This window comes from Hyposmocoma kahamanoa, unplaced genomic scaffold, assembly GCF_003589595.1.
Source record: "Hyposmocoma kahamanoa isolate Upper Pololo Valley unplaced genomic scaffold, ASM358959v1 63, whole genome shotgun sequence".
Lineage (NCBI taxonomy): Eukaryota > Metazoa > Arthropoda > Insecta > Lepidoptera > Cosmopterigidae > Hyposmocoma > Hyposmocoma kahamanoa.
Window position 1 is genome coordinate 3,806,412 of NW_020653851.1, and position 21,412 is coordinate 3,827,823.

Genomic DNA, 21,412 nt, shown 5'->3' on the forward strand with positions numbered 1-21,412 from the left:
TTGAGCATAAATTCTGAAAAACTTAGAGGTGCGTAGGTAGGTAGTGGTAGGTAGGTAGGTAGGTAATGGTTTCATTAGGCTACCACGACTTTCGTGTCATGTGCATAAAAAATAAATTTAAGAAATTATTATTACGCCTATACGGTTAGCGAATACCCGAAATTGATATAAAAAGGTAAAGTATAATGTTGTAGCGCCGATCATGTATACTTGTTGCTATACCTAATATATCATAAGTATCCCTGCTGTATTTAATGTTGAACGTCCACTGGCATTACATTTTTGTTCCATTATGTTAAAGTGACCAAATCTTAAGTCAACCCTGTGTGTCATTTTTGTTTTTAATAATATTTGTTACGTGACGGGACTATGTAAGCTACACGCCTGTCCATAACAGTTGCAGTGCCACTCAGAGATTTAAATCGCAAAGATCTGAGGGGCACTGCCAATACGCCCGTGACCGTGACATAAGTTGACAAGTCCCATGTGCCTGTAATTTCACCAGCACCCTTACCCTTCAAAACCGGAACACAGTAATGCTGACATTACTGCTTGGCGGCAGAAATGGGTAAAGTGAAAGTACTACCCTAGACGAACTACTTCACAAGGAGCTCTACTGATACTAAATTATCCAGTGACGCTGGCACAGGGTATGTAGTGAAACGACCTAAATTCATTGACATTGGTATCTGCATTTCTCTACACCCTGACACTATGTTTTCACGGCGCTAATGCATTATCATGCCCGTGTCATTATGCTTGTAACTAAATAAAATTAAATCAGCTTTTTATTCCATGGTACACTAACGCAATGTCTCTCACGTCTCTTCATGGCTGCGTGACCTTTCAAATTTAAGTTTGACAGTATCTCTAATTATAAGCGACTTTAGCATAGCATTTATGATCTTATGGCTTCTATCTAAGCTAAACTAAGCCGTATCGTGTGAAGTTTGCTCTTTGTCATAACGTGGGAGTTATGGTTTATTTATCGCTTATCCAGAATCGACTGCGCTTTACGCATTCGATGCTAATCGATTTCCTTATTGATCAACTCCCCCTCGTCTTTTAATGGAGTTAGACACGCTTGCTATTGTTTTGTACATATAGAATATAATTATGTATACGTGCAATACTATTTATAGAACTCTAAGTTCAGAGTAATTGGAGTTTTACGAAAAAAAAGCGATTAATCTTCTCGACCTCGGTGGCCCAACGGTTTGCAACAGTGCCTGTGAGGGGCGCTTGGTGAGGAGGTCCCGGGTTCGATTCCCGTTAGGATCATTGATTATTCTGCTCTGCGTGTACTGGGTAGTGCCGCAGAGTGATTTTGTTGCTGTGGTACTAACTAGTACATGGACTTCCCTAGTTTGAGACCAAGTATGGTGTGATCGTCGTTTTCGTCGCACATTATCATTTTTATATGAAAAACTTAAAATTCCAATACCTTTATAATGTCTTCATCGACTTCCACGATGATCAAAAAGCAAATCTAATTATATAACGTGGTAAAATGATATTATATATTGTTACATATTTTTAAACAAATATTTTTGAAGTCCAAAAAGATGTTTTTAAAATCGCATCACTTACTGCGCAGCGCTCTCGCATCGCTGTCAAATCGCCTGTGTGATAAGGCTCTAACTTAAAGCGATCTGAAGCTTGGCCTTAAAACAGTTCTGTATGTGCATGTCACAATATTAGCACTTACTTAAAAGAAATAAGGTATACGTATAGCTGGGTTCAAGTACCTAATGTTCGCTCAGAATAATAAAAAAATTAAGAAATTCAACGTTTGTGTCATAAAGGCTAGAGGGAATTTGCGTTGTGTTTTGACAAATGCGTATCATTCGTCACATCGTCGCTTAACATCGGGTGACATTGTGGCGAAGCGTGTGTCTATTTTACATTAAAAAGATATCAGTATCCATCTAGAAATACTGAAAGTCTAAAATCAAATAATCATTATTTCATAGTTAAAGCAAATTACACTTGAAATCGTGATATTGATTGAAATTTTAACTATACTGAAAATAATATTGAAAATTTAACTGCCTCTGTGGCCGAACGGTTCCCGGTTCGATTCCCGGGCCGGGAGAAATATTTATATGGCCTACATTTGTTTCTCTCGTTAGTCTGGGTGTATTTTGTGGTTGTCTATGTGTGTCCATGGCAACCGCGACACAGGGTTTCCCTAGTGCGGGGCTATGTTGAGTGCGTGTTATTAAAAAAAAATCTGTTGCTCTTTTATAAAGCAGATTCTTCTGAGAAGAATGATCAAGAAATTCTAGGGATTGCTCTTTGTAAATAAATATTTGTACACAAATTATCATTTACAATATTTATTTCAAATATATTAAGATCAAGACTACAAAAGCTAAACGGGACACTACTACGGATTTTTATCATCCAAGTACTCAGAAGTTAAACAAAAGCTTTAGTATAAAGTTTTTGTTTAACAATAGTTTTATCAACCGGAATCTATTATAGAAGCGTATACTTTGCCCCTTAAATGAATTTGTGACTTTGTGAAGATGTCCGTCAAGAACAGCTACTTTATTTTTATTCCTCATATTAATGTTATCGCTATTTTTCATAACAAAATTACTGTTCGTCATAACAAAAATTACATTTTCATGAATGTACTGCGACGCTAGTGTAATTACTTTAAACTTATGCCAACTATTGTTTGTCCCTAATCTAGTGTTACAAAAGTGTAATATGACCTTATATTATGAAAAGAGAAAGTTAAAGACTGTCGTGTCACATATTAAAGACGCATTATTACCACATACAATAAAAAAGATACATGAATTCTGCATTGTAGTGAGTGATCTGACACTACGTGTAAATTAATTATTTTTTGTTTTAATAAAGTAAGGTAAATAAGTTTGTCATACTGCCATATGGGTACAAAAAATACATGTTTTCGTATCCAATGAATATTTTTTAATTATGTTATTTAAGTATACAGAAAAATGAATCGAACGATTTATTTATATTTTTGTTGAAACTGTTTCTTTTATTGAATTTAATTAATGAATGTGTTAAGCTCGTGTTTCACTAATAATGTTTTTTTGTCGAATCGTCATCAACCCGTTTATACTGTACACTGCTGGGCACGGGTCTCATCTCAGGCGAGGGTTTTAGGCCATGCGAGTTGGAGACTTCTTTTTCGACGCGTTTTTCGAAGGTTGTGAACTTTCTTTGACGTGCAGGTTTCATCACTGTGTTTTCCTTCACCGAAAAGGTCGAATTAAAATAATAAAAAAAAAAAAATTTGCCGAATTTTTTTTTCATATCAAATATCATAGTCTTTATTTCTGATGACAAAACTACTACATTTTGTATTTGTATCAATTTAATTTTTGTGTTTTTATTTGTAGTCTGAATAGTTAATGAATTTTGTTATACTGTGCTCGGAAAAATCTTTAGCTTGAACGACATATTTTTTTATAATAGGAAATGAAGGGTCGAGCGAGTTATGTGCATGGTTGTAAGCAACACGCCTGTCCGTAATACTTGCAGTACGGCTCAGAGCTTTAAATCGCCAAGATCTAAGGGGCACTGCCACTGCGCCCCTCACCCTGAGACATAAGTTGAAAAGCCCCATGTGCTTGTAATTTCACCAGCACCCCTGCCCTTCAAAACCGGAACGCAGTAATGCTCACATTACTGCTTGGCGGCAGAAATAGGTAAGGTGGTAGTACTACCCTGGACGAAATCTTTTAGGAACTCTAGGGTTATTAAAAGCTACTAAAACTTTACTCTTTTTTTGTAATAAAAGCCTTTACTCCAATTGTAAACTAAATAGTAAACTCTTTTATTACCTTATTTAAGTGCATTTTTAAATATCGAAATATTACTTTATTCAATAAATAAAATTATTTGATTGATCGGTCACGGCAAACTAAAAGAGCCCATACGAATAACTTTCCGACATCAATGATACTCGGACAGACTGACACGACAACCAGCGATGTCCACTTCGGACTCCGAAATGCTAAAAATGGCATCAATAATTTATACGCGGCGTAGTCGTGATGCGTTTTTGTCCCCGCCGACCTGTCCACTGATGCATTTATAATATAAGGGTGGTTTTTGCACCGTTGCCCGGCCGCGGTGGAATGTAACCGCTAAAATTGACCGAGCTCCAAACGTGAGCTGCAACGTAATGTAAAGTCCTAGAATAGATTACGCAGTGAAACTTGTTTGATGGATCCAATCGTGAACGAAAGAGGGCGTTTGTCTTTATTAGTCATTTCGTACGTGGCGACACCAGTCGGCGTAACTACACTTTTGGCATAAATGAGTTATTTACATGGGACATACATTTTTTCGTGGTAAATAGTTGATTACATTGTCTGAAAGTTTCAAATATATCCTCCATTCAAAATTTTAATAAAAGCATTAATATAGGAAAATATTTCTACCATCCTTATCATAACTAACGTAATAGACAGTTTTAGCGAAATTTCGTGGTTAAATTAAATGAAAAACTAAGTGCAATGAAATTTATTTAAAAACTTAAATTAATTACGTAATTCTGTCAATCCGCAACGTAGGCTTCGTCAGGAAGACACAAATATAAGTCAACAACAGGCTTCGTCGCATAAAAATTAATAATGCAATTTTTATCCAAACTAATACAATGAAAATGGACCACTCTAAATCTTAGCTGGTTCAAACGTCTGGCAGCATTGAATGAATGACCAACCCGACCCGTGCCCAGGAGTGGGACGTATAAATGGGTTGATGATGATGATGTTTGAAATACGTATAGACTTACTGTTCTTACCTTAAGCACGGCAGAAATATTGCAGTAAGTTTAAACTTGTCGTGTTCCGATACAAGAAGATTCAAAACCGGAAGCACAAGCAGCTCTACTGCTACTCTGCGCTCCGCTAACAAAAACTAAAGCGGCTAAATGACAAAATAATCTTTTGAGATATCATACGAAACCATAACCCAGTTTTAGAATGTTGAAATTGTTTAAGGATATTTCAGCTTTGCATCGTTAGGGTAAGTTCCGATATGTCTAACACGTTAACTAATTTGACTGTTTTTAAAAGTGAATTTTGTGGTCTGACTTTTACTATTTATAAAGGATATTTGACCATTTGTCACGCGTTTTAGTTAGTGGACGGCAGTACTAAACTGCAGGACAGCCAAGGCGCAAAACAGACTTTCATTTATAAACACAACATATAATCGTTGCACACTTAAGATTAACATAAAGTATTTTCGTTTAGGTATATGCACTATTTCCGTCAAAATCTTTGTAGATGAAAGGTAGTTTCTCGCTCTTCGAAAATATGTGGTTTTCGTCTTTTCCTCCATATACATAGTAAGTAATCACAAATAACCTGTAATTTCATCATACTTCGGAGAAATCAATTAAAAGTTCTTTACGGGGAAATACAGGAAATTGCTTTTGAAACACTAATGTATTTTGTCGTTTCCGCGTATTAGCAACCTTCCAAGTTTTCTCGAACCAAAAGAGCAAAGTTTTCGAAATTTCTTCGTCTTTAGAATTACACATAAAATTGCCAATTTTTTTAAGGCTTGCCCGATAATTTGGCAATATGTATTGTTGTTTACAAAAATTTTACCTTCTGTTTCAGTAAGCAAGCCGTATTCGACGGGAAGCGGGCGATACGGGGAGGGATACCTTTTGTCTTTCGTAAGTATTACTGTTCTTTCTTTTGAAGCAGGTAAACAACGTGATGACATAATCATAAATGTACTTTTATACTCGCAATTTCTAATATCATATTAGGCGTTTGGAAAGAAATATCAGTCTAAGAAAATACGTCTGAGTGCGAGCGCGCGCTTCAATTTCAAATAAAAAAAAATATTATTAATAATAATATGTAGTTATCCTATATTAGCATTATTTAAGTGGTAATAAATAATACTTAGCCTATATATATTAAAGTCCTACTGTTGCTCACTAAAGCTTTGTAGATGTGTGCAGGTTTTTTCGCAATGTTTCAACCGAAAAGCTCATAGTAAATTTCGAGTTGAATTTTACACATAAATTACAAAAAATTGAGGTTCACGACCTCTGCGTGAGAGGCGGTAGATCAAACCATTCTACCTACCACGGCTTGTATTGTTGTAATGAAAGCCGTATATTATATTCTAATACAATATTATACTCTACAATACAATATAGGAGTAGGTATTATTATAATACAATGTTGATGACAGGGTCAAGTGCACGTCATGGTTGACACTTATGATTTAAAATCAACTCTATGCAGCTTGCGATACAAACTGCCCTAAGTATTGTTAAGTTTTACTTTGCAATAAAACAAATGACGGATTGAATTTGAAATAAAACAGAAAGAACGAGGAATTAAAAAAGAAAAGAAAAGCGAGTGTGAATATTCCATGCTCGAAATGAACTAGAAAATTAAAAAAAAGAGACGGAAATCAAGTGAGAATATTTCAGCACCCTGAATTATTAATCCTGATTTGAAGTAGGGACCGAAAAAACTGTCGCGTATTTCTTTCTACTCGTGAGTTTTACCAAAACTGCAATTATACAAACTTTTTGTTAGATAATTAAGTAGGATATTTGGTGAAATTACAATAGGTTATCACCGTAACAGTATGTTAAAATCGTCGTAATATTTTACCTAATAAATATTTGCTAAAATAAAATATTATTTATTACCACACATTTACAGTACAGAATACAATTTTCTATACATATACCCTGTTAAGGGAGTACTAAAGACTTAAAAATGGGAAACAAGCAACGTAATAAACAAAAATAAATAGGTACACACATTGAAAACAAAATTATTAAATATATAAAAATGTTAATAAAATAAATTAGTTTAAAGAATTTAATGAATTAATTACACAATTATTCATACTAAACACTTAAAAAAATAATACAACTAAATTATATAGTTCTTTTAAATAATTAAAATGTTAACGAGTTCTTAGGTTTTTTTTTGCGATTGTTACACATAGGAAATTTTTCTGGATTTAAATCTCGTATATATATTTGTTTTTTCAAACAAGCCGACGTTTTGGGACCTGTTTTAAAGGGCCCGAAACGTCGGTTTGTTTGAAAACCTAAGAACTTGTTATTTTTACGGATTTAAATTAAAAAAAATAAAATTAAAATGTTAATCAAATAAATTAGTGTTAAAAAAAGTAAAAAAAAAATACTAATGTAGGAACTAATTTAGGGAGGTCATATTTCTTTATCATTTAAAAATTCTTTTATTCTGTAATGGCACATTTGTGTTAAGATGGAACCTTCCATTATTGATAAAAAAAAAATATCACCACTTGCACTAAACTTATGTACGTCATTGAGCAATGCTTTAATTATAAATAAAGGGTGGGTTTTTCATTGCAAGCATTGGTTTAAGACGTACTTAAGTTTCGTGCAAGTGGACATTAATATCATATTCTATTTCACTATACATGTATATTGCAGGCGATTGTGCTCTAGAATGATTCTCACATTTTCAGCTCAATTTGGACAATGGGCATTCGGACCTCAGCACGGGTTCGCGCGGATAGCGCGCTGGCACGTGGAGAAAATGCCGGAGCGGTTGCCGAGCGGAGACGTGGAGGCCGTTTTCAGCCTCATGGACGACGACTTCACGCGCTCCATGTGGCATTTCCAGTGAGTTATTATGGCAATCGCTCGTTTTAAACAAATACACTATATTTTGCTTTTATTAAAAATCATGTTGTTTTTCCTACCATGATATTCATCTACTTTTTGTGAAAATACTTCACTAGTTAAAATTCCTTCGATCTAACTGAACATAAACCAGAGATTGATGCCTGAATTGGCTACCAACGGGGCCTAGTCAAATTTACTAGTTTAAAAATTCGGTCGATAGCCGAATATCCAACTTCCTAATAGGCACTGTTCGTGGTCGTCGTCACGATAATTCAATAATGTAATGAATAATTGAATCGGTACTAATATTTTTGTATTGACCTAATAGAATCGATTTTACTAGAGTTCATTTCCGAACGAGCTGCTGAATTTAAAAAATAAATAGTTGGACATACTTGGGCTTGCAGATTTATAATGATAATGAATTTATAAAGGCACTTTTGGAAATGTTGGAAAATAAAGTGTTTGTACATTGTTCATCGTGTTATTTGGATAAAATGTTACTGTTCCTTTGAAAATCATGATCCTATTGACAACCAGCGTCCGGCAGTGCCAAAACTGTTTAGTTGGGCAGTCGTGCCCTCGTAGGACGGTCCGTATCGCACCCGGATATAACCAAAACCCTGGCGCTCTCTAGTAGATACGCGTCCAAAATTGAATACTTACAGTTATATTTTTCCAAGTGACCGGAAATTTGGGTGCAATTATAAATGACGTTGGGAAGCTGTAGCACGTTTATTTCGCTCGCGTCGCGAGGTACGCAGGCTCTTTAGTCGCGAGTGACGATCGGCGCCTCCTAATCACAGAGTACTTAATAGTTACTACGTAACAGATACATACACTCTCATACAAAATCGAAAATACCTACGCTATAATAGTCTACTAAATCTGACTAATGACACCAGGCACTCACTACGAAGAAAAGGGAAGCTAAACACGCGCTCAAAGAGATTAAAACAACGTTGCCCGCCGTGAGCAGTCGTGCGGAGCCGAATACTCATAAATGAACGACATGTATGAGGCACTTATCGCGTAACCTTAAGCGAGAGACGGAGCCCTGCCCTAATACCCTGCACATATGTGCGCACCACACCCTGCACCATAGATAGCCCGGCACTGCACCGGGCGCATGTTTCATAATCTCAAACTTCTCTATCTCCAGATTCAGACTGACATATAGGCTGATCCTGCGAGAGAAGGAGTTGCATTTCAACATCGGCGTGTACAATCCGAGCAAAGAGCTCACGTTCAGCTGCCAAATGCTACTGCACACCTACTTCAAAGTGCCTGATGTGCGCCGCTGCCAGATCACCGGCATGCACGGATGCATGTTCATCGACAAGGTGGGCTGACGTGTATAGATACACCCAACACACGCAAACATTAACATGTGTTCTGCCCTCGGAACGAAATAATTCACAACTATCATTTTAATCTAAATTTAGTTATATTACATATTCGGGATTCGAATACTTATATTAAACATTTAGCAACTTTTACACATTTATTATTAACAATATTTACATGGAAATCTGCGTTATGAATGAATTTTGTTTTTTTAATTATAATGTACACACTCAACATAGCCATGACCCCCACAATAGGGATACCCTGAGTCGCGGGCGCCATGACACACACATAGACAATCACAAATTACACCCAAACTTACGAGAGAAATAAATGTAGGCCATACAAATATTTCTCCCGGGACCTCTGCGTGGCAGGCTGACATGGTAACCGTTCCGCCACAGAGGCAGTTGTAGTAGTAGGCAGTACTGTGTAGTGATGAATCGTTCGACGATTTCAATTGTACTTTGCTTAACTTAATTGACAACCTCCGTGGTCTATGCACAGCGGTTTTCATGGTGTCGGCATCTCTGAGGTCCCGGGTTCGATCCCCGGCCGGGTCAATGCAGAAACTAACTTTTTTATATTGTTTCGTGTTGGGGTGTTTGTGGTACCGGCGCTGACTCCGATTTTCATAACACAAATACAATAAATGTGAGTAAAATAAATGTGATGTTGTCATTAGACAATTTATTAATTATTAAATTAATAAATGTGAAATAGACGATATACTGATGAATTTGTATCGTGAGTTCATAAGATGAAATCATGATGATGATATTTACAGACGCGGGAAGGCGCGGTGTACCAGGAGACGCGCGAGGTGGTAACGGTCAACGAGTGGACGGACCGCATCTACCAAAATACCATGCAGGAGCACATCATCACCAACGTCGTCAGCGGGCGCAAGATGCGGATACAGAAGTACAATTTCCCTGATACTGGTATGTAAACACAAGATACAAACTCAATGCACACTTGTTCCCTGAACGTAATAACTTGGGTGTTTTCAAGGCGAGAGTGAATAGGCATTATTTAGGTGTGCATGCTCATCGTCGACCTCATTGTCACTTTCTATCAGGTGAGATGGAGGTCAAATGCGCACTTATATTTAATTAAAAAAAACAAACTTTTGAACACTATATAACAAAGGTTCCCTAACTTTTGTGGTGGAACGAGCCAATGTTTTCTGTTTTGTGTAGAATTTTTCAACTTCAAATGTGTGTTTGAAAGCTGACACAGTGCTGATGAACAACTTTATAAAAAACAACAAGTTGAAAGTCGTCAAAACAAAAAACAAAGATAAAACATAGCATCTGGAACGGTTTACTGGAAGACGTTGGTTCGAATCCAGCAGGATCGAAGTATTTTTTTCTAATCTTTGTATTAATAATTATGTTAACGCGTAACGCCATCAAGCGGCAGCGCGATCAAACTCCGACCACGGCGGGATGAGGCGAGTGGCGCGAGGGGAAATCAAGGGTTCATTCGGCAACATATCTTGCTACAATACGCATGGTCATTTTCTTTTTATAATTTTTTAAATAAATACATCTCGGTTAAAAATAATCAAAATAATTCATTGAAGATTCCACTATAATACCCAAAGAAAGGAAAACCTGTCTGGCTGCCTACGGATAAGCATCAACAATTACAATAAACTAGTCGAGTAATTTCTCAAATAATAATTGTATATCATGGTGGTCAAAAATCGTGACGTCCAATAAACGTAAAAACAAGTAAGTTTTATACATTTATCTAACCCGAATATCTTGTTTGTTGTTGTGAAATTAAGTAATTCATAGGTAATTATGTCTATTATAAGAAAGTACCTATTGTGTATTTACATTGGTACTAATCTATGTATTGTGGATTATTCCATTTATGAAAAGTCGAAATTTTCATCACGACTTGTCTAAATCTCGTGGGAATCCTATTTTCTTTTCGGTGATATGGACACCTTATCGGTTGGAGTGAACCCGTCGGGGTCGAAAAGGCTACTTTGGGAATACAAGTAGGAGAATATTATATAAAATCATACAAAGCAACTTTTTTCTAAACACTATTAAAGGCCGTTGAAGTACAATTTCCACTAAAATCTGATCTTTATATAGAATCATTTAATACACCTGAATATTTTCTTTTGTTAGTATAAATGAAGTAAATACGTGGTGGGTTCATTACAGTGATTTGGAACCCTTGGGCGGAGTACGCGAAGGAGATCCCCGACTTCGGCGACGACGAATTCCCCAATATGGTATGCGTGGAGGCGGGCCGCGTCGCCGCACCCATCGTGCTGCTGCCCGGCACCGCCTTCGAGGCCAGCCAGATCCTGCAGGTGGGTTACATTCCTTGTTTGTCGCTAAGATATGAAATATACATGTACGGATCACGTACAAGATTTAGACGCTGAGTTTGCCCTACTTTACGTGAATCGACTGATTCACTTTTTATTATAATTTAGTTGATTTAATAACTCTGTCGCAATCGGTCACATAAGCATCCATATAATAACTTGTATTTAAACAAAAATAAACTTTACGATTGTACGTCAACTCTATAACTTAACTAACTACAAACTACAACTAACTTAACTACCTACAATCAAGACGTCAAAGCCAAAGTACAAAAAAAACCATTTGTTTGACTATCCAAAACAAAAACTTTATTGTGATACATAGATAACCACTAGGCTAGGCCTGTGTCGTGGTTATCAGTACAGAAAGTTTACACATAAGGACTTATTTTTGTATTATTGAATTAAGTTTACGACAAAAAAAGTTAATATATGTATATGTATCTTAAATACGAGGCTCATACAGTTCCTCAATTCAACCCGCAATTTTGTTTAGTTTTCCTCTGTAAATTGAAAACATTTCATCGTTAGGTGAAATGGTGATTTAAATAGCAATACTCAACTCGATAGTCAACAATAATGCTGCTGTTTTTCGCCAAACTTCGGACTGTCTTTCGTCCTAATTTGGGCTGTCTTTCACCCTATTTCGGGCCGTCTTTCACTCTACTTCGGGCCGTATTTCACTCCTTCGGGCCGTATTTCACCCTATTTCGGACCGTCTTTCACACTGCTTCGGGCTGTCCTTCAACCTACTTCGGGCTGTCCTTCAACCTACTTCGGGCTGTCTTTCACTCTACTTTGGGCAGTCTCTTGGCCTACTTTGGCTTGTTCTTCGTCTGACTAGAACCTAACCGCGTGGCACTGAAACAAATTTGAGCAATACTTTTGGAGGCAATCTGCACGACAATCTGCAAGGCAATCTGTACAAGCTATCGAAAGGCAACAACAATCACTATCAAAAAATAAGATTATTGTGATTAAAGATTTTCGAAAATATTAAAATGAAATATAACACCTTGATCTCTATTACATATATATTCGAATAAAATACTCTTTGATTGCAGGTGATGTAAACGACGCAACGATTCGTCCAAACCCGTCCAACGAAGCGTCAATTTTCTAGGAACTTTACAATTTCGAGACAATATACAGTTGGGGGCTTCAGCCACTAGGTAATCTTAAATAATACAAATATCGATCTTAAAACCTCCCCTTTTTCAAGTAGTTAAATTGTTAAGAAACCTACACAACAGCCGATAGGGCTCGGAAGGAATGTAGTGAAAATTATTACACATGTACGACAGTCATTGTAACTTATTGAAATACATCTAAATTCTATCGCCCCTATTTGCTTTTTCTTATACACTTTGTTACTTTGATTGTATAACTGCGCGTGCAATTCCCGGCGTAATTTTCACTACATATGTCCCAAACATAGAAAGTCTGCACTAACAGTGTGTCAATTTAACTACTTTTTGCTTTGGTTTTGTTAAATAAGGGTTGTATGCGAAATAATTCGATTCTCCACTCCAATTGATGCCCTTTAACTATAGCTATCTTCGTCTCTAAAATGTATACGTATTTGCTGAAGTTATTCTGTAAAACGTTTGACGTATTAATAAATAATTTGTGCCAAATGTAGGGATGAATTGTCATTAGACCGATATTCGCTTCAGTTTGAAAAGGTCTTTATATTTCACACAATGTCGCCAAGTGCAAGCATGAGCTCATGAGATTAAATTTGGACAGATATCAGAACATGGATGGAAAGTAAAGTTTGATAATAACTTTATTAATGATGCAGTTAGAATCTTGAAATAAATTTAAGATGTCTTATTAATTACCATCAATCGGCGACCATAAATCAACCAATTGTATGAATAGAATAAAATCGTTTAAAATTATCAATGTCACAATATTACAATTTAAAATACAATGTTACGGGATAATATGGATCACAGAGTCCACAGTGTTGTAGATCTCAGAGTCGACAGAGCTGTGGGTCACAGATTCTACAGAGTAATGGATCACAGAGTCCACAGACTTGCGAATCACAGAGTACAGAGCGTTACGGATCACATAGTCTTCAGAGTTTGTAGATCACAGAGTCCACTGAGTTGTGATTCACAGTCTCTACGATTGGTTGATTTGTAATCGAGGATTGAAGGGTCGGATTAATAGGATTCAAATTTATGTTATAAAGAATTAATCAATTTTTAAATAAATTTACTTTTGCGCAGAAATGAAAGTTTTCAAAATTGGTAACAGCCCGATGTTAATGCCCATGAGTTTATAGTTTTTAATATTATGTACCCGACTCATCAGCCCCCAATGTGTTATCATTCCGTTTGTATTATAATTATTTACTACTTTAACGTGTAAGTAATTGCTTAATTTAACGAAGTGAGACGTCACAATTTAGTAACTAATTCCCTTTTAAGTAATAGGGGATACTATTGCTTGGCTCCGAATTTAACGTCATAATCATACGACGAAAACTCTATTCCAATCCATTATACCAAAATAGTAAACAAACCGGTTTGGTTAAAATAAATAAATAATATTTCAAATATAGATTTGTGAATAGTCTATGGTTGCATAGGGCTGTGCGGAAATAACTCATTCGGTGAATACAATTAAAGTTTTTGTAATCAATAAGTGATGACAATGATTCGAAAATTAATCACAATTGAACGAATATCTAAGTGTAAGGATTTGAAGGAGGATTTAAAATTAGATTTCGGAATATTTAAAGTTGCTTTTATAGATTATGTAAGAAAAACAAGATTAGTCTCATGTATGAAATATCTGTAGCGAAATTGCAAACTCCGTTTTATTATATAAAACCCAGTTATTTCAACTGATTCAATTAAACAAATCGATTCATTCGATTAATTAATCGATTTGTAGTTGGTAGTACAGTTGGCCATCACTAAACTGTCTATGGTCTGGCCAATGATCTGCTTGTTTGCTTTTCTGGTATAATGGATTGGAACAGACTATAACTAATTTGTAGATACTTGTTTTCTTGCCACAAATTGAGTACAGTCTAGCGTGTGTTCATTGGCGTCGTCGCCAAGTTGACGCCGATTTTGTAATGTATTCTACGTCTTTTCTATTTCTATATACTTCCATTTCTGTCTTCCTATGTTGAGCATTTTTACATTGGCCGGTAATGGCACCGGTGTAACGGGTAATTAATTTTTAATACTGTGTCAGCAACCGGATGCATTAAGGCTGTTTTCACATGGACCACTAAAATCCCTACTATACAATCAATGTCTTGATTTAAATGGTCAAAATAACCAAAAATATGTACACATCAAGTAGTGTATATTATGTGCTATTAAGTTCAGAATTCTCAAAATATTTGCTCATTTGACAAAAATCAATCTTATGCAATTAATTTTAATGTCTACATCAGCATGCAGACCTTTTGTATGTTACCAAGTGAAGAGACGAACTGCGCCTTGTGGTAAGCGACACGCCTGTCCATAGCAGTTGCAATGCCACTCAAGAGCATTAAAACGCAAAGACCTGAGGGGCACTGTTACCGCGCCCGTTACTCAGTCGACAAGTGCCTGTAATTTCACCAGATTGAAAGCATTTGGAAAGTGCGCCTTGAACTTATTGTTATAAGTTTGATTTTTGTCAAATATTAATTTTAAAGGTGGCCATATTTATTGCTTATTTTGTCTGTTAAGATCATTTTGACGCTGACTATATGACCAGGGTAACGGTGGGACTGGAATGATGCAGCTGCAATGATGGGACTTTGTCCAGTATGTAATTTTCTATTGAACACGTATGCAAAACTATATTCTTTCACAGAGTCTAACCAATGAATTTAAAGGTTTGGTAGTAACGGCGACAACAATTCGTAATTTACAGAAAATGTGTATAAATTTAACAGTAGTTGGCAAAAACTAAACGACAGAACTGAGTTGTAACTATTATTGTTAATAATTGATTATACAATAGAAAGAAAAACTTAGTCTATATATATTTAACCCTTCACTAAAGAATTGCACTTAATTTGTTTTACCACCAAACTTCGTTTTGTAAAAGTAAAGATTGCCCTGTTACTTATAAATAAACTTCAACTAAGAAGTGCTAGAATGATAATAATCCACGTCCGTTTACGTGAAACGTGGGAAATGACGTAACGGGTTAAAAAAATCTTTGTTATGTCTTTTATGCTATTTGTACCATGTTAACTCAAAGCTCAATACTCAAATACTGTTTTTATGTTATTCATCAAGTAAACAGTTAACATCGGTATTCTTAAAATGCAATTAAATTATAATACTTGTTTTCTTTGGTAACATGTTGAATACTTAACAGGTCCAGGTGGTCCTGATTTAGGTATTTTAAAACTATACAGTCTTTTACTATCTAACATCGACGGTTGAAAAATAACGGGTTAAGCGACATTTTGGAGATTCATCGATATTCAAAAATAAAACCATTAATAATAGCTCGTTTAACCGAATTTGAATCTACAATTTAGAAATAAGTAATACAAACTTTAGTCATCTTCGGTTGAAATACTGTTATACTCACTTTTGTTTTCACCTCTCAATAATAAAGAAACAGTAAGATGCGCTTATACGGAATATGTATAAAGCAGATTTTGGGCATATGTGTCACTTAGCCCCTTTTTAATTTTCAACCGTCTTTATGAATCTCGATGTACAATTTGCATTTCTTAAATACATTCCCAAAACTAACACGTGAATTAGGGTTTTAATCTCGAAATATGTACATAAGTACTCAAGCACAATATTGTACAAATTGATGTGATTTTTTTAAGTACATTTTATTTTGTATTACTTTTTTTTACTTGGAACTTTTTGGAGGCTTTTCAAAGTATACGAGAATTTAATGTAAGTAATGTATGAGTACTTATACTGCGGTCATTGTAAGAGTATCTCTGACAGAAGTGAAAGAAAGAACCAGTGCGAGTTTTGAGGCAAGTAACTCAATTAAGCCGGTTTCAAAAACCCAACGACTTCTAATATGAAGTGGTCCAAGAGGCGAATTGTGGACAAGCGTGTATTTAAAAATATCTTAAACTAAAAAAAAGAACCAATTCTCGATATTTAAATAGGGAAGACCCAACCCGTAATCTTTATTACAGCTAGCATTGTCATTTATTGCATTGTCGAAGTATGGATGTTGACTTTGACAATCTAGAAAACTAGCATTACGCAGCAAATGTTGCAAGAAATCATGTTATATGGATCCTTCACCACTGCTAGCCAACCTGACGCTTTATATAGCATCCGTACTTTTTTAGACCATAGTGGGTCTGTCAGAGGTCATGTTACAATGACAGCAGCTTAGATGTAATGAGTTCCTTTGTTTTAAACGATACGAGCGGTCAGGCATCGTATATCGGCATCAAAGATGTGTTAATGTTATATTTTATCTAATGTACATTCGGTAGATGCTCTCTGTACACGTAAGGCTGATCTCGCTCGAGATTATTGCTGTATGAATGGTTATTGTTATTAATGTCCAACAGTTTGTGAAAGAATCGGTTTGAAATTGAGTTTTCGAAGTCTTATTCGGCTCTTTCATAACTTAAACATTTGAGGAATATTAAATATTTTCTTTTTTAAATTAACTGTTTCTCATCAAAATTGTAACTTAGGTCCGTTCTAGACATAACCAGTTTTTTCAGGTGAGAGTGAATAGGCACTTGGGGCAAGCATTCTGTACACTCGACCTAAGCGTCCTTAACATGAAGTTAATGCTTGCTTAATTTCATAAAAAAAAGTAACATCAAATTTGTTTCGATCCAATTCTAACGCTGTTGATGTAATAAAAAAAGTTAAGAAACAAGAATAAAAACATCTTGTAGTAGTTGCTATTTTTTAGTAAGTCATCACAATTGTGTAGATTGTAACTTAACAAACATTACCACGCCTAACACTGTCTGTCTACCCCATCCCTCTGGGGTAGACAGACAGCAGACCTCCGCTTATTACGTTTCTGACGTACTTTCGCTTTTAATACTAATAATTTGGGATAACTGGAAAACGAGTTAAAACGTAAACAAGTTGTGTAATACAGTAAATTACATATTTTCATTTAAACATTTTGTTATCATTTGGTTACGAACATACCGCAATAACCTCAAGAGATTTCATGCACTTTTATAATTAAGTAGGAAGGGGCAGCGTAGAAGATTTCCGTGTATATGAATTCAGCACGATTCAAGCCAACTGTAATATTCAAAAATTGTGATTTTATAAGAACAGGTTACAAGTTAAATATGGACCGTTTTGCGGAATCATCTTAAGAGCTTATATCGCTCGAATGTATTTCTTTTTACTACTTTACACGAACATTGATGTTAAAATTTGTTACTAGCGCCATTATGGGAAGGGCTCTTGTTAACTGGCCAATCTTCTAATACTTATTAATAAGCCTGTATTGTTCCCTAAACTCTTATTAATCAGTGGTATGTAATAAACCAGTATGGTCACGCAGGATAATAATAAGCAAGGGTAATTGAAAATGCGCCTTAGAAGTCCCAATTAACGCGTCTTATAAAACCTTATTTACTCGCCTTATAAGTCCCGATTTCCACACCTTATAAATACCCGAAGTCCGCACCTTTTAAATTCCGATTTCCGCACCTTATAAAAATCTCGATTTAAGAAGCGTATAAATCGGGATCTTTCAATTACCCTTGGTTGCAATTTACCCTGTATTGTAATAGTAAAATAAAGATGTAAAGTTGGGCTTGAGTTGTAATAAATACGCATAATAAGTAATGAGCTAACGTGAACATGAATTGTTAATGTTAATAATTATCGAGTCGCGATACATCGAACTTTAGCAACGAAGTGTACTTCCATAGGTGCAATAAAGTAATAAGGAATCTAATGAAGGGTTTTATTTTCTTGTTCATAAGTTTGTTATATTTATAACTTCGTGGAATCTACCCATGATACTAAACAACTTTCGTGAAATTCAATTAGCATAATGAAGTATGAGCTTCTCGTGAGAAGTGTTGGGTCATTAAAAAGTATCTATTTTGAAAAAATATTTTTGAAAAAAAAAAATAATTAAATATTCCAATTTTCCTCCAACTTTTTCGCTATTTTATTAAAATTTATGTAAATAATGAGTCTCATCACGTCTCGACGCGAAATCGACTTCTTACACACACTTGTCGTTGCATTGAGTCGATTCACCGTAGACTTCCATCCTCTACGGGCGCCTTCCCACTATGTCCTCACGTTTTATTATCGTTGGACGACTGTCGTGTCTAGCCTGTTCCCATATCACGACTATCTGTCGTGGACGATTTTTTATCGTAGAACGACTGCCGTGACTCGCTGTTCCCACTAGATCGTGACGACAATTTATCGTTTCATGACAGCCTCCTTGCCCATCTCTGGCTACGACAGTTTGTCGTTGTAACGATAAAAAATCGTGAACGACAGTTAATCGTGTCGTGCTATATGTAAACAACTTCATTTAAATATACAAGCCACGACACTGTAAACTGCACGACAATCTGTCGTCACGACATAGTGGGAGCGCGCCATTGACTTTTATTGTAAGTCAATGGAGCGCGCCCTAAGCCGTAGACGCAGCCGTTCGGGCGTCATCGTCTGCGCTGTTCATTCTTCAAATATGGCCTTCTAACCTCAGCCATCGTCGGCTGCGTACAAACGCGTTCAGAAATTATTAGAAAGATATATGAACGCGATTGGAAATGAGATTGAAGCAGATTCGCAGACGCAAAACCTATTTTCTGATCGGTTTAATGCGATTCCTTGTAAATAAGTGTATTGGTCCTCAACATTATTTACGAACGCAATCGGTTGATCGAACAATATGTAGTAGTTGAGTCACCCGATGAACGTAATTGTTTAAATACCCTGTGTGTGAACGGACTTATTTCCATTACTCCACGAGTACGAGAACGATATAAACAGTATGTTTTTATTTCGTTTTCGGTATACTAATGAGTATAGAGATGTAAATATGAAAATAATAACATCGTTTAGATTTATCTATTTATTTAAATAGATCGCTCTAAACAGTAACAACCCTTTGCTGCACGGGGGTGGGAGCAGGCGCAAAGGACGCTTGCACGTTTGAATTTACTACCAAATACAGGTCTAGAAAGTGCCTAAGTAGTATTTATACTACTTTTACTTCAATTATGTGCACGCGCATTCCGCGGAAGATTTTGGCTCGTTTCTAGTTTGTATGTTACACAATTAATTATAATGTTTATTATGTTATGTTACAAAAATTCGCTTCCACCCCGTTCTCCGCCGCAATATAAATTGAGCCTAATTGCGTTTGTTTTTGTAAATAAAACAGCCAGTAATAACATATAATAACTAATTTTACTTTGAATTAAAAACTAATATACCTATGTAGAAGCATCACTACTCGCACTAGTGAGTTTTGGATCCCAGGCTCCTACTTCCACAAGGATGTCTTTCTTAGCTTCAAAGTATTCTTTATACCACATAATGTGGTCCTTTTTTTCCTTTACTGTATAAAACGGATTCTTGGAAAGCCCTACGCAGACCAACTCCATGAAATGTCGGATAGGACCCTTCTTGGGGCACCAGCTTTCAAGATGAGAGTCAAGAAATATGTGTTCAGAGAAGTGGATGTTGTTTTCTTCTTCCATACCTGCGAAAAACAGTATTTATGATCACAAGTTGAAATCTTAAAGGGTCTTAGGAAATTAAACAATTTTTTTTTTTCAAACAAATCCATATACAAATACACGCGATTTTCCTACATCCGAAAAAATATTTTAATTTCCTATTTGTGTAACACTCGCGAAAACCTACGAACGTAGAGTTAAAGGGTCATTTTAGCATTTTTAGGTTACGAGTCTATGGTCGTAAACTTGAAGCAAAAAATAAAAGACACCCACGAAAATTCTGAAATTTTTTTTGATAGTTTGTTTTCAAACAATTTTATACTTCCAAATGGGGTTCTATATTCACTGTACAAGACAGCCGTGTGAATTGTGTAATACACAGTTTAATTATAACGTAGTGATTACATTCTCTTTGAGTTTAATGTTGTCAATTTAAGGTACTCACCTTGTTCATTATCAATAGGAAACTTCCAAACTTTTCCCTGTTCTGTCCAAAGAACCATCTTCTGGAAATAGTTGGTCGGAGGTTGGGCGGTGGCCAGCGAGAGCTCGCGCTGTTTCAAGCCCTCCCACATATCCAACTTGGTGCCGTATTTGGGTTCTCCACCCTTAAATATGCCGAGAGGTGTGCCGCTGTTTATGTCTATCGATTTTGGTGTTTGAAAACTGTCAACGTGAATAATGTTTTCTATGTTAAATTTGAAATTTTCAAAGTATGTCCTAAAGAAGGAATTTTGAAGGATATAGAAGACCTATATTTAATTTTCGTCGTTTCTAAATACACTAGAGTACTACATGATTTTCAGACAAGACTAGAGACAGTAAAGCATAATAAGCAGAAATCGGAATAGTTATATTATATATATAGTTATATAATAAACATACAATAACATAAAATAAATAATAAATTTAGAATAAATGTTTTGTAATTGTGAATAATAATTGAACTACTCTTACTTCGTTTTTTGCCTTTTATTTTTAACTATCCCAGGATGTCGAAAGGAGGTATTGTCAAATTTATTCATTATTAAGATAGTATATGTGTATTACTTGAAATTTACGTAAATATATTCTGCCTATACCAATCTTCGAAAGAATAATATAATAATAATAATGTCTTATTCATTTGGATATGTTTAGTTTCTTAACCCCGCTAAGCGAGGCTGGTTATAATTTCGCTGTATGCTGATAACCAGCTACGTCGCAGATTCTTTTTCCATATACCACTTCCAATGCTTGTAAAGTTTGTCATAAAGCTTCGTGTATACGCTGACATATTTTTACATTTTAAAACTCTTATTTAGACCTGGAAAATTGTATCAGAAAGAAAGAACAACTTAATTTTTGGTAATTTTCTGTTTTTAATGTAAACAGCCTATTTCTTTGCTAATATTATGCCCCCTGA

At 35.6% G+C, this 21,412-nt stretch overlaps 2 protein-coding genes across 2 annotated transcripts in view; one reads left to right on the forward strand and one right to left on the reverse strand.

Annotated features, from left to right (window-relative positions):
* Positions 1 to 18,000, forward strand: part of LOC113229875 (glucose-6-phosphate 1-epimerase) — a 36,948-nt gene extending 18,948 nt beyond the window's left edge. The window contains exons 2-7 of the mRNA XM_026463553.1: positions 5,622 to 5,680; positions 7,495 to 7,651; positions 8,817 to 8,997; positions 9,789 to 9,945; positions 11,188 to 11,339; positions 12,422 to 18,000. Coding sequence (XP_026319338.1) covers positions 5,622 to 5,680; positions 7,495 to 7,651; positions 8,817 to 8,997; positions 9,789 to 9,945; positions 11,188 to 11,339; positions 12,422 to 12,430 — 715 coding nt within the window. The 3' untranslated portion in view covers positions 12,431 to 18,000. The remainder of the gene's footprint in view (positions 1 to 5,621; positions 5,681 to 7,494; positions 7,652 to 8,816; positions 8,998 to 9,788; positions 9,946 to 11,187; positions 11,340 to 12,421) is intronic.
* Positions 18,001 to 19,758: 1,758 nt separating this feature from the next.
* The window catches only part of LOC113229874 (28S ribosomal protein S31, mitochondrial), a 7,038-nt gene continuing 5,384 nt past the window's right edge, over positions 19,759 to 21,412 (reverse strand). The window contains exons 6-7 of the mRNA XM_026463552.1: positions 20,453 to 20,673; positions 19,759 to 20,030 (exon numbers count right to left, since the gene is read on the reverse strand). Of these exons, the coding sequence (XP_026319337.1) occupies positions 19,762 to 20,030; positions 20,453 to 20,673 (490 nt within the window). The 3' untranslated portion in view covers positions 19,759 to 19,761. The remainder of the gene's footprint in view (positions 20,031 to 20,452; positions 20,674 to 21,412) is intronic.